The sequence below is a fragment of the Schistosoma mansoni genome (assembly GCF_000237925.1).
Source record: "Schistosoma mansoni, WGS project CABG00000000 data, supercontig 0126, strain Puerto Rico, whole genome shotgun sequence".
NCBI classification, from domain to species: domain Eukaryota; kingdom Metazoa; phylum Platyhelminthes; class Trematoda; order Strigeidida; family Schistosomatidae; genus Schistosoma; species Schistosoma mansoni.
In genome coordinates, this window is record NW_017386035.1 from 929392 (window position 1) to 944075 (window position 14684).

At 37.7% G+C, this 14684-nt stretch overlaps 1 protein-coding gene across 1 annotated transcript in view; it reads left to right on the forward strand.

Moving 5' to 3' along the window:
- Positions 1 to 14684, forward strand: part of Smp_198870 (long-chain-fatty-acid--CoA ligase) — a gene marked incomplete at both ends in the record, with an annotated part of 48493 nt that overhangs the window by 11482 nt on the left and 22327 nt on the right. The window contains 7 exons of the mRNA XM_018790242.1: positions 680 to 712; positions 3814 to 3865; positions 4410 to 4489; positions 5414 to 5482; positions 6644 to 6861; positions 8697 to 8844; positions 10059 to 10223. Coding sequence (XP_018646408.1) covers positions 680 to 712; positions 3814 to 3865; positions 4410 to 4489; positions 5414 to 5482; positions 6644 to 6861; positions 8697 to 8844; positions 10059 to 10223 — 765 coding nt within the window. The remainder of the gene's footprint in view (positions 1 to 679; positions 713 to 3813; positions 3866 to 4409; positions 4490 to 5413; positions 5483 to 6643; positions 6862 to 8696; positions 8845 to 10058; positions 10224 to 14684) is intronic.

Below are 14684 nucleotides of genomic sequence, written 5' to 3' on the forward strand. Positions count from 1 at the left end.
CATTATCAGACTTGTGACTAATGAGTACAAAGTTATGATTTGATTATATGGTTTTTTGTATTATTCTGCATAGTTTCAGAGTTTTTTCACAACAAAATAACATCAAAATGGATATCTGACTACTTTGTAGGTGAATGGAAGCTGAAAAAAAATAAGTATTAGGAACTAATTGGTGGAAATTTAATAATTTGGTACCTAAACTACTTCTATGTCTGATTCACGAACCATTCCATGAATGCAACATCTAGATATATCGTCCCTACATTAAAGCTTATCGTAAAAGTTGACTATTTCAATTAAGGTTACTACTATCAAACTAAGAATATCGTGAGTAGACACTTTAGAATGTTGTAGATAATGGCAATTTATTATGTTATAGTGCTATATCTTGCTACGTAATCATTAGTGCAAACAGACAAGTGTGTATGAGATTGCCAGGCGAAACGTTGGATTTACTACAAATTCATTCGCTGAGATTTTACAAATATATATTATTCCTATATGATATGAGAATTTTTAATAATTGTTTCATGTTGAGTCTTCCTATTCTATATAAGACACTAAGATTCTTTGTAATACGTATTTAACAAATTAGTATGTTTCAGCTATGAAAATTTATTGTGATTTTAATCATCAACGTGATTTCAATAAACAAATTCTTACATTACAATTTTTTTAGAAACTGGGAATGAATGAACTTTTACTGAAAAAAGTGAGTCTTCGCAATGCATTAACTCAATCCTTTCATAAACCTTTGTTTTCAGTGTCGTTTATGAAACTGATTTTCACCAAGTCCATTGGCGTAAATAAAGATTGGATAAACTTGTTGCGTATATATAACTCATAAAATTATTGCGTTTTGATTATATGTGTAGTGGATTGTTGTGTTAACATCGCGTTTGAAGACTGTTATTCAGTTTGCCGTTTTTGAGTTTGCTTTTTACTTTTCTAATATCTATTTCTCAAGTCCGATTCTTACGTATTTGAATTCGAATGAGATTTCTGTGGAGCATATAAATTAACTTACTAGTTTATGTATTAATAACCCTAGTCTGGTATCAACCCTGAATTTCCTCATTCATTCATACACAACGTAGAACCTATCGTAGTGAACGAGAACTCAGGTGGGGAAAACTAACTGTTTAATACAAAATCACAGAGTTCTTTCGTAAAATATGAAAACCATACATTAAATACCTCATTTGAAAATCCTCCATCAATTGTCTCAAACTTCATCGTTCCTTCATTGCTATTACAATTACTCTGTGTTCACATCCCCGTTCTCTTCGATTCGATCTTTTCAACCTTCTGCCGCCAGGCGTTCCAGTTATGATTAGTGTCGCATACTACTTATCTCGACAGACATAAGTAGCATACACCACACTATCACACGAAGGTAAGCATTTTTATCCAAAATTCGACTCAAATCAGGCTAAAAAGGATTTCTAACAATCTTCATAGGGATATTGTTGAACCAGACGCGACAAAACTAACTCACATCCTGAATGACTGATTCCCAAAGATACACCCAGAAGTTCCATAACTATTCAAATATTTTACACTTTATCATCCAGTCAGAGCAAGGAATAAACGTTTCACTTTCTGGTCTTCCCATACTGTTTCTAGCGGGAAGTTAAGCATTGTTGGTGGAATACATCATGAAGTCGCTTTGGAGGAAAAAATTGAAAAGGGAATACTATATCTCATAAATCGTCCACCACTTGACTTATCGGTACTCGACTGCATAATGAATCTGAATTAAGTAGATCCCTGAGTCAGTCAGTTAGTCACCTGCAACGTAGGACCAGGCACATACATGCATCGGTCCAAGTTGCCATATCTCATTAGCACAACAAGGCGAACACCGAATTCATAGAAGTAGTTACTTCAATGGGAGTAATATATAGAAGAAAGGTTGTATATAAGGATATAGTACAGGCAGAAAGACAGATATCAAGTAATTTTAATCTCACTGTTCAAAGGAGGACAAAGAGTGCATACACCTACTCCATTGTGATCGATTCTGAGCCATGTCACACAGTCTCCAACGATTGGTTACGATAGTCACGCAAACCTAAACCAAGTAGTCGGCATTCACAACCTCATCAACTGATTTACCACTATTCCCTAATACCCTGAGTGTAACCTCACTATTACTTACCCAGTGTTCCCAACAGATGCGAACAATATTTCTAAGGCATCTGTGGTCAAATGCTAGTAACTTACGAGTATCCTCTACTCTTAATGGCCACGTTTTGCAGCCATAAAGTAGAACAGAACGAACAGTGGAACGGTATACTCGTTCTTTATTTGATAGACGAATATATCGTCTCCGTCATAGGTGACGTAAGTTGGCAAAAGCCAAACGAGCTTTTTGAATCCGTGTAGAGATTTTATCAGACACCAACCCATTAGGACTGATCAAACTTCCAAGATAAGTGAAGTTGTCGACGCGTTCGACTACTGCACTTTCTACCCTTAGTTCAGGTGTTGATGCAGCCCAGTCCTGGAGCAACAACTTGCATTTAGAGGAGGAGAAACGCATTCCAAACATCCTGGCATTGTTGCTCAGAAGAATGGTTGTATATAAGGATATGGTACAGGAAGAAAGATATAAAGCAATTTTAATCTCACTGTTTAATGGAAGACAAAGATGGTATACATCTACGCCATTGTGATCGATTCAGAGCAATGTCACACAGTCTCCAACCATTGGTTACGATAGTCATGCGGACCACAACCAAGTAGTCGTAGTTGTTGTAAGATCTTTTCTCCAAGCTAGTCGGAGGTAAATTTTCGCAAACTTTGATCTGTCAAAAACGTACCTACAAATTCCAGTAGCTGTAAAATACTGAGAATTTCTCGTCAATAATACGCACAAGGTTTATTCCCATATAACCGGACCCTTTCATAGTGGAAAACACGCCCCCTATATTCCACCAAATGGTAGACATTATGTTACAGAATAACCTTGGCTCTTCAGCCTTTTTAGATGATGTTATAATCATAGAAACAAATCAAATGCATTTCGAGATGAAATTTGATTTGATGCTTTGATGTTTAACTGAATATATCTTTCTCTTTCGTGCACAAAACTGCGGTTTTTGCATGTAACTTGTACGTTATGTAGGTTTCATAATAGATAAACGCGAAAGACCATCAGACCCAGCTAATATTAAATCAATGAAAGGCATGTCTGAACCAACGGACGTTTCTTTCCTACGGGGATTTTCGGGATTGGATAGTCATTATAGAGCATCCATCTCTGGTCTTCATCTTCTAATGTGCTCCCTTGAATCATTTGCTGACGAACAATGCAAGATGGAATTAGTCTGCAGGCTGTCAAGCATCATTCAGGAAAATCAAACAACTCATATCTTCTGTCCTTGTATTCACTCACTATGAACTTTTCTGACCGGCATTTGTTGCTTCGCATGCTTCAAATTACTATATGGTATCAGTTATCTCACGTATCTGTTCCAGTACATATGTAAAAGCAATCTCTCATGCACCCATATATATATATATATATATATATATATATATATAAGACACTAAGATTCTTTGTAATACGTATTTAACAAATTAGTGTTTCAGTTATGAATATATATATATATATATATATATATATATATATATATAGTAACTATTGACAACATTAGATACAACAGTTCCTTTTATCCTGTAGTAATTAAATATTAGTAATTAATCGAAGTGTTCATAAATTGTTATGTTTTGTAACAATCGATGATGAAAACATGTATGTCTTTGCGTTAAAAAAATATCTTAAATTATTCCTTTTCCTTTTAAAAGAGCCCGTTACCAACAGACCTTTATATGATTTCCTACACTAGTGGAAGTACTGGTAAGTATATATTTCGCATTATATTTCAAGTAACTGAAATATCTATGTGTTTGTCAATTTAAATGTATTTTTAACTGTACCGATTAAAACGCCAGTGTTTTTAAAAATTCTTTTTCCCGCTTAAACATCAGTAAGGAAATCATTTCTTCTGCAATCATAACAAGCTAAGCGACTTGTCTCAAGTAGATTCCCTTTCTAACAATGTCTATCCCTATTGTCAGATTAAGTAATAAATCACTGTTACGTTCTTTTCTGTCCGTAACTGTTTAATCAATGAACTTTCACTCCATAGAGTCGAGAATTAGGTAAATGCCTGAATACAGAACAGCCGTCTGAACAAAGGGTGTAGAAAGCAAAAACGTAAAGTTGGTTGGTTGTTAGAGAACTAATCTGGTCTTGTGGACTACCACCTTATTGAAAGTGTGTAGATTTAGCTTGGGGGTTACGAGACTAGCTTAGGATCCGAATATAACGTTCAATCAGCAAGACTTTGTTGTATTAAAGAATAAAACACTTTTAAAAATCTCACTCATTGTTGATGTAGGTTTGCCTAAAGGAGTTCTGATTAGTCACAAGGAAATTACACGTTCCGCAATTTCGCTTCATGAATCTATTGAATTCAAGGTAAACTAGTGTGTCATTTTAGCTTATTATGTTTAATTAATAATGGATTTTCTTACATACGTTTGTTATCCAAATATTCAAATCTTGGATACTTTAATAATAAACGTAACTTATTTTAATGATATGTATTCTGGCTATTTGTCTTTTTCCTTATATAATCAGTAATGTAAAATTGATAGGCAATTAAACTTCTTCCGAGGGTTTCACTTCGGTAGTCTATAGAGTCTCCTACGATTCAAATAGATATGTTGAGTTTTGTATTTGTTTTATATGTATCAATTGAGAAGGCTAAAAATCCAGCACGTTTTACGTAAAACCGATGCTGGCTACACCAATTGTAACATCAGCGCAACAGTTGACGCAGTAAGTAAATGCAGCACATATACATCATAACTAAATATGCACCAAGCCCCAATTGACTATTCATTGAGCTTCAACCACCGAAAAGATATGAGAAGGCAAAAGATTTATCCCTTACTCCAACTGGATGGTTTTTATTGGCCCTAGATCTGACTTCACGTAGATCGTTTCTGATTTTTATTGAAAGATTGCTGTCAAAATATACATCCTCGTATATAACGATCGACTTTACTGGCGTCAGTGAATAACGGAATTAAATAAGTCGAATACGAGAATGAGGTTTTGAATACGTATATTTCATACAGTCGTTGATCCAGACAAACAAGTGGAGAAACGAAGCGAAGTGACGCACGGTGGAGGAGCGTGAGCCAACTCGTGAGTTAGTTTTGTTGCTTCTGATTCAACAATATCGCTTTGCCGACCGTTATAAACCTTTTTTTGACTGATTTGAGTAGAATTTTCGGGAAATAATTCATTTCCTAATAGATTAGATTTGTGTAACTAGACAAAATTCAATGCTTATCCAGCCGTTGATTTTGTTTTATTTTATCTTCTCTATTTCAGTTTGTCAATTCTAATTCAGTACATCTCTCATATCTCCCACTGCCACATATTATGGAACAAATAGCATTGGTAAACTGTCCTATTTTTAATTGATTTTTGTATTAGTTGTTTGAATTAAACTTCATCCCATCGCTTAAGCTAGAGGTTATTTGAACTCTGGTTAAGTGGTTAACGCGATGGTGTTTAGAGCGAACGGTACAGGGCTCAAGTCCCCGATTGAACATCAACTCTGAGATGCAAGTACATCCAGATGATGAGTCCCAAAATAGGAAGAAACGCGTCACTCGGATTCCACTGCTAGCCACCATCCATCTTCGTCCTATTCTTATGTCTTTTTGATGATTATTAGTATTAATTTTAGTAAATTACCATTTCCATTCAAAACGGTGTCAGATATTTCTGTTAGGGATAATCTATAGTTTTATAAAAACTGAAACATCGACTGAAAATGACATCAATGTTTTCAAATTTCTACCATGTAAAAAGAACAGGAAATCTTTTAGTCATGAATTTATTCATTTTGAGAACGTTAAGTGTAGAATGAGTATATGTACGTCGGGCCCCCAAGTTGGACAACCGAAGTCTACTTAGTTGTAGTGTCTTGCTGTGTTTTTTTTTAATATGAACAAAAGAACTGTTCAGTAGCTCCTAGTCTTCCTTAATTTTCCAGCTAATGTCCGTCTGCATTGAAAAACATATTTAATATACTTTAGTTTGGTTCGTCATTGTTGTCCTTTCAAGCGTTTTCATATGAGTTCTATTACTTCAGTATTTTTTACTTAAAGAACTTTGAATTGCAACATTTATGAAATATGTAATATTGTATCCTGGTATTTACTTACTTCTGTTACCCCTTGTGGAGGAGCATAGGCCACCTACCAGGATATATTTTGGTTTATTTAGTCTAATTCCTGAGGAGTTGTGTTCTGTATCGTTTGAGAACAATTAACCCTGTATCATTTTGAATCAAACACTCTTCATTACTTATCGTGACACTTCTGGCCAAAGTTAATTAATGTAACAACGATTATTTGATACAAAATGAATATAACTCGCATGTTCATTTTTTGTAATGCTTTACTCCTAGACCTTTTGGAGTTATTATATGATTTTGAAAAAATCAAATTTACCATACACTGGAAGAAATCGATGACTTTTAATTGTCTTTTTTGATTAGTCAGTTTTATCAACATTATTTTCTTATTAATTGATTGTCTGATTTGTTTTTAGTTGTCTCATATTCTAATGGGAGCTTCTTCTGGATTTCTAACAGAATCTATTGATCGTCTACTGGATGATATTGAAATTTTGAGACCAACTTCACTGGTTGTAGTTCCACGTGTGCTTTCTCGTTTGTACACAAAATATCAAGATGCATTGGGTGATTCCGCAATGAAAAAGCGTCTTTATAATTATATTGTAAAGAAGAAATTAGCTGAACAAAAACGGTATATTTCTTTGTTTTTAAAAGATATCTTGAAAAAAATCAATACCCTAAAACATTTACGGTTGTTAAAATAGAGTTATACTTATTTAAATTTTCACAAAATTGATCAAACTAATACCGATTGTGTGAAGTTGTCCAAATGTTTTCATTCTGTGTAATAAAGATAGATAGATAGAGAATGAAAACTGACCTAAATTTAATTGTAACTGTTTTTTTCTTTAAAATTAATGTCGACTAATTCACAAACGTATAAATATGCTTTGGATTAACTATGAATCAAATGAATTTAAAAAAACCAAACCAAATAGAATTCACTTTTGCATGTTATTGGTTTTCTCTTAATATCGTTTAAGCGATTTTGTAGGTTTTATTTGATAGTCACAAATAAATCGAGCATTTGGTAGATTGTTATTAACAAAAAAATTCTCTGAAGAGATGGCTTACACTGAGTCACGAAATGTCAGAAAATTTAAAAATCTAATTTTTTTTACTCATTGGGATATTACAAATATATTATCTTTATTGACATTTAAATGATAGTTTAATTTAATTTATCATCGTAAATTGTCAATGACTTGGATAAATTTTACTTCAAACAATACCATAAAAAACGAACATTATCAGTAAACTAGGTTATTCTTTTACAAATATTCTCCGAAAATGTTTTAATCGTCCGTTCTTTCCATAATTCAGTTAAATGTTTGCATTGAATGTTCACTAAGAAAGGACCGTTATCATATTTTTCTGGTTGCTAATACTGAACGAATTTTATCGAGTACGTTGCAATATGATCGACATCAAATACACTATGTTTTGGTGCTAGATGTTTGAAGGTCATAAGAACTAAATACTGAACCTAGGTTTCGGGCCACGTGGCTCTCGTTAGCAAGACGTACGTGCAACGTTGAGGTAAGTGATACACCTGGTGGAGTTCGAACCCGGACCACTCAGTCTGAAATGTTACCACTGAGCTATTCGGCCTTCTACTGCCTGTCAGTTGCCTAACGTCAACTAGATGCTTCAGTAGTTTGGTACGATCTAAATAAGTACAATAATAAAGTCGATTTCGAATCATTTTATCTTAAGATATTTAGATGTTTTTTGTTTAGCAATTGAATACTCACTTAAGGAATTGCTCAAATCAATAATTTCTTTTTTACTATGACTGGAATATTTTGTCTCACCTTTTTTAGTGCATAGAATGTTTATTATCTGCGTTGTTGTCAACCTGTTGCAAAATTGATGGTTTATTGGATTGCGTAAAAAGTTTTTACTAATCACACCTCTAATAAGAGTGAAGCTATCTACTGTCACCCGCTATTTTCATGTGTTAAATTAGCTGGTTCAGTAAGTAATAAATTCCAAGGTGTTCCTATACAGGCGTTTCGAATCAATGATAACTTTGCAATATCGTCAACAATCACTGCCACTATTGTCTCATACAACGAAAGACTTGAAATTCACTCGGTCTGCTTGGTACTGCTTCACAGTTTGATGTGGTGACTGTGTATCATCCACTTTCTAAAATTTCTATCCCGTTAAATTGAAGTTATCAAATATTTGCTTAATCAAACAAGAAAATCATATTTAAGATAGGGATAATCTTGAGTTTCATTATTTGCAGAAAATGAAAAGTTTCCCATCGAGTTAGTCTACCTATTGTCCGTTACTTTACACTCCCACATAAAACCGTAAGAATTCACTGTATTTGTAAATATTCATTTTGACTCTAACATGATAGGGTTATTTATTTCCAACAGCGAATCTTGCAAAATTAAAACTTTTTACTGTTGATGAATTTGTAAGCAGTAATCGGTTTTTTCCTTTTGATCCTAGTGGAAAATTTTATCATCGAAGCGTTTTGGACACAATGTTGTTTGGTAAACTTAGAAAGAAATTTGGCGGACGTGTATGTTGCTTGGTTACCGGGAGCGCCCCACTGTCTCCAGAACTCTCAAAGTTCGCACATGCTGCATTCGGCCCGGTAGGTTGGATTCTGCTTTATTTCAAACGAGATTAGCAATTTTCATGAATGTCGATTCGCTCATGGTTCCTCATGGTATCGTTACTATAAGTGGTTTACGCCTTACTCTTTAATTCCTTATTTAGTGGTAAATGATGTCTCTTATTATTTATTATTTATTTAAACGAATAAATATTGGTACAAAGAAGCACCAGATAAATATGCGCCTCACAAATCTCATTTGATTTGTGTGAGGGCTGTGATACTGCCCAGGTGCCCAGACTGAAGCAGGCGGTTTTCTTAGGGGGCCACACCCCGAGCTTTTGACCTGAAGGTCTGGTCCACAAGGCAGTGGAGCATCTTAAGGAGATGCATTCCCATGGTAGCCGGTGACCGACGATTGATTCATACGCCATTTGTTCCCTCAGGATACTGGAGCCCATGTGCACCATTGGTTTGGAATCAGTTTTCCAACTCCCCTAGGTGAATTTTCCGTGTCCACCAACCCGGTTAAAGCGCCGGACATTCGTTTTTCGTCCTCTCAATTTCGTAAACAACACCGGTGCCACGAGAAGGCAGTGAGTAGGACTTCGCTGGCAGAGGCTATATATTCGCGTGGCCATATGAGGGCATTTCGAGAGGGAGAGCGATCTCTCCCCACTCTCGGCCGTACCAGGGCATTTTGGGGGCAATGTCTCTACTGCCTTAGATAATTAATTGGAAGTTGTCTTATTTCTCCTTCCACTCACTTCATCGACTGTTTTTTTCTACATTTATCTATCAAAAATGAAAGGGTGCTTATAGTGAATGAATGTTATGTTTGACACCTTTGTTATTTGCGTGAACTAGTTGACTAATGTCATATTTTAGTGAATTCAAAACGTTTGGTTTGTAGTAGGACGCCGTTTTATTATGTAGTCTGAATGTAATGAGTTAATTGTTGCGATCAATGCCTTACTGAGCAAAACTAGTAAAATTGTGAATTTTGTATAGATGAAACATTGGAGTTTAATATTTCTGCAACAGTCAAATAGAAAACATCATTGAACGTCACGATTCTTTACCCAAAGGCAATTTCGGCATGTGTTGGTTTTTGTTCAGGCCTAATACATATTTTATGATCATTGGTATAATACAACAGTCTTGTAACTAAAAAATAACGTTATTCCTATGCATTAATTCTGATTTTATCATACTAATTTTCGGACATCTATTCATACTTTTCTCTGTAAAAGATTTTTGAAGGGTATGGAGCAACGGAAGCAATCGGATGCATCACTTTAACATCGGTCGGAGAGTACCGTTTAGGTACTGTCGGTGGTGTCGTTTATGGTGTGGAACTGAAACTTGTTGATGTCCCAGATTTGGATTTGGTTGTATCACGTGATGGAAGGGGCGAGGTAAGATTAATAAATTATTGGATAATAAAGTTCATTGGTATATTCTGCTTAATTGAGAATACTTGGGCGAAGAAATTTTTTATTTGAATAACTTCATAACCAGAGCATTTACAGTTATAAAGCCATAATCATGATAATCTCAACGACCAAAATGTATCGAAATACATCCATATGGCCAACTGTATATACCCACTGCCTTCTCGCAGTGGGAATGTTATTTGCGAAATTGAGACAACGGTTTGGTGGGTTCCGATAATCTAGCAATGCTGCCTTCCCACTAGGAGGGGTGCGGTTAGAAAAGGTCGACCCTAAAAATGCACACCTCGCCTTATCCCACGGATTTCCGTCTCCGGCGGTAAGGTCCTTTGAGGAACGGAGCTAACACAAAAACTACCCACAAAATGGTCGTGTATGACCGACCTCAAGCAGTTGTCCCTTGGGCTTTGCGGTCACGCTCCCAGGTCGTTAAGACCGTCACTAATCCAACTTCTTTTTCAGGTCCCTCAAGAAATACCATTCCATTGTGTGGGTAGCCGGGAATTGATATTAGCCCTCATACCCGTAACTGCACACGAGACCAAGTTGGTCACATTCAAATTCTTCCTACACCTCCTAATAACTCTCTTATCTCCACGGTTATTCCTTCTCACGTCCTTTTATCACCTCGCACCGCTAGGGCAAACGATTCGAGTACACGGAACGTTATTCCTGGTCTCCTGAAACCACGCTCTAAACTACATGTAGGAACTTTTAATGGCCGAACATTGCCAAATAGGACAACGGGCTTTCTTATCTAGGACTTTAGAATCTTACACCATCGATGTGTGCTGCGTCTCCGAAACGCGCATACAAGATCCGAGTAGCGTCATTCATTTGACCTCAAATAATCAAAATAAAGAACCATCTCGATACACGCTTCGTGTATCTGGAAGTCCTGATGCTGCTTCTCGTGGCCTCGCTGGCGTAGGTATAGCATTAAGTCCTGGGGCAGAACTAGCTCTTTTAGACTGGATCCCAGTAGACAGTCGTCTATGCGCTGTCCAACTAAACGGATCAGTAAGAACTCGGAAAGATAGGAAAACCCGTCGTTGCCTCTTCGTCGTCTCTGCCTACTCTCCCACTTACTGCAGTTCAGACAATACAAAAGATGAGTTCTACAGGAAACTTTCTGACCTTGTCCGAAAAGCTAGGCGTTCTGATGTATTAATAGTGGCAGGTGAATTAATGCTCAAGTAGGTTAACTAAGTGAAAGGGAAAGACACCTGGGAGGATCTTATGGTGTCGTGGCTCAAAGAACAGATAATGGTGACCGTCTGTTGCAGCTGTGCTCAAATAACTGCCTATTTCTTGCAAATACTAACTTTAAGCATAAGGAAAAACATCTTTTGACATGACGACCCCCGAATTCGTTCCAACGTTGGACCCAAATAGATCACATCGCTATCAGCCACCGATGGAGGGGCTCGATAGAAGACTGTCGCTCATTCTGAAGCACATGTTTAGATTCAGATCGTGTTCTAGTGCGAGCACGTATCTGTCTGCGTCTTACTGGACGTAGGAAAGACACTACAGGGGAGCCTCTAAGGGTTCTACTTAATGATAGACAAGCTAAGAATATATTCCAGGAACAACTAGAAAAACAGTTAGTCAGCCATGTAAGTTGTGCCCACCACGAGGCAGCGTGGAGTGACATCCGAAAAGCTGTGGAAACAGCAATGATATCCGCTAGTAAGGTAAAACACAAGGTTGGGGAGAAACAATGGATAGATGCACTGATAGATGCTCGAAAACTCATCCCACCTGGCTCTGAACATAACGAAGAGCGGAGTCAGCTTAAGCGCAGGCTAATAAGAAGCCCACGCAATGATTGCGAACAGTGGTGGGTAGAGAAAGCAAGAGAGATGGAAAAGACAGCGGCATTAAGGCAACAGCAGAAAGTTGTTCAAACTTGTTAAACTAACCGGTATTAGGAATCCAACTGTCAACGAAACTATCTCGGGAAAAGATGGACATATTATTCATTCCCAATCCAGGAGATTGCATCAAATGGGCTGAACACTTTAGGGATCAGTTCAACTGGCCTTCAGTCACATTTCGGTTTCCCTCGATCCCCAGTCGACCTGAATGGCAAGTTAATGTAAATCCTCCAACTCTTTACGAGGTTGGAAGGCTATAGGAAATGTGAAGCGAGGGAGAGCAGCAGGCCCTGACAGGTTTAGCCCTGAGATTTTTAAGGATGGCGGTCCAGTACTAGCAGCGAAATTGACTGAGGTCTTAAGTAGGATCTGGGAACTAGACGACATTTCATCTGACTGGCCCTAATCACTGATTGTGCCAGTCTATAAGAAAGGGCAGAAGTCCTCTTGTGACAATCACAGAGGAATCATTTTGACTAATATAGTGTCTAAAATACTAGCTTCCATAATACTTCGACGCCTAACCAAAGCTCGTGAAGAACAGACTAGAGGAAACCAGGCTGGTTTTCGACCTGGACGTGGTTGTATAGGCCAGATATTCACTCTACGTCAGGTCCTAGAACATAGACACACATTCAGACGTCCCATAATAGTAGTATTTCTTGACCTTAAGGCGGCATTTGACTCCGTTGATCGTGAGGTTCTATGGCAATGTTTGTCACTGAAAGGAGTACCGAAGAAGTACATTAACCTCATAAAGGCTCTCCACTCGAACACAACTGGTCGAGTTAGAGCCTATGGCGAACTGTCATCGGAATTGGTTACCTCAAGTGGTGTTCGTCAGGGCTGTCCACTCTCGCCATTCTTGTTTAACTTTGTCATCGATATGCTTTTAGAGATAACACTTTCATCATCTCAATCTCCAGGAGTTGAACTTTCACAGTGCAGTTGTTAGGAAACGGGTACTGGGTAAGGATAGCAAACGGATTGATGAAGTAGTGAAACTTCATCAGTTGAGATGGCTGGGACACGTGTTACGTATGCTCAACCACCGACTGTCCCGACGTGCAATGCTTTATAGTGTAGGAGTAAGTTGGAAGAAATCTAGGGGCGGCCAGACCAAAACGTGGCACAAATCCATGAAGTCGCTTACAAGTGGACTGAGCTTTGTTGGTAGCTGTGGACTACTTGGTTGGGATTCGCGAGATGATAGCAATTGATGGTTAGAGAACTTGAATGACATGGCTCAAAACGGTTTGCAATGGCGAAGATGCATTCACTCTTCGTGTTCTTCCAAATTCTAATCTTCTGAATTCTTCATGTCTCTATCTTAATTCTCTTCCCAAATTTATTTACTGGATAATACTTCTTGAATAACATCTTCAAACCCCAATCTTTCGAATTACTGCTTATACTCTTACTACGTCTACCACTATGGGATTTGAAGCGACAACTGCATCTGTGTGGTAATGAGGTATGGTAACTCGAACTGATGTACGTACGTACAAAGTTCTACGTTATGACTGACTGATGTAGGGTTGTTGGAAAACCCTGATTCTAAAACAATAATGGATATAGGCTCCAGGATCTTAAGGGAACAGATGGCGTGTGAACCTATTGTTGGTCACTTGCTACCATGAGACTGCGTCTTCTCACGTTGCCCCATTGCTTTGTGGATGAGACCTCTGCTTCAAAGGCTCGAGGATTGGTTGCTCAAGAAAACCACCTGGTTCGTCTTGGGTACCCAGGGAGTGCCTCAGCTCACATACAAAGTAAGTGATGATCAGGACTGACAGACAGGTCGGTTGAAGAACGGTAAGACTAAATGCAGCAGAGTAGGGTTAGAAAAGTTCGACCCTGAAAAATGCACACCTCGTTTTATCTCTCGGATTTCCGTGGAACCCCCAACTCTAAGTGAAGTTCAAAAAGCTATAGCAAATCTGAAACGAGGAAGAGCAGCTGGTCCAGATAGATTGGCTTCAGAGGTCTTTAAGTATGGTGGTTCAATTTTAACGATTAGGTTGACCAATATTTTACTTAAATTTGGTAGTTGAATGTAATCCCATCTGACTGGTCACAATCACTGAAGGGATCAAAATCATCCTATAATAGCCATAGAGGGATTAGTTTGACTAACATAGCATCTAAAATACTAGCCTCAATAATTATCGGACACCTAACAAAAACTCGTTAACTGTAAACACGAGTAAACCAGGTTGGCTTCGGACCTGATCGTGGCTGTATCGACCACATATTCACTATTCCTCAGGTTCTATGACACATGTATGCTTGTTGACGTCTGACAATGATAGTTTTTCTTTGCCATCCTTGCCTACTCTCTGACAGGTAGCTGCCCGGATGTGATCAACAATGAAGTTCGCCACTAGTTTAGGTGTCTAGGCAAAGAAGAGACAGTCGTCTAGGTTGCCGGCAGAGACTTGTTAGCTGCAAGACAGACGGTGACTGTCGGATGCAACTGTGCGCAGACCACAACCTGTTTCTGGCTAGCACTATCTATAGACACAGTCATCGTCGATATGCCACC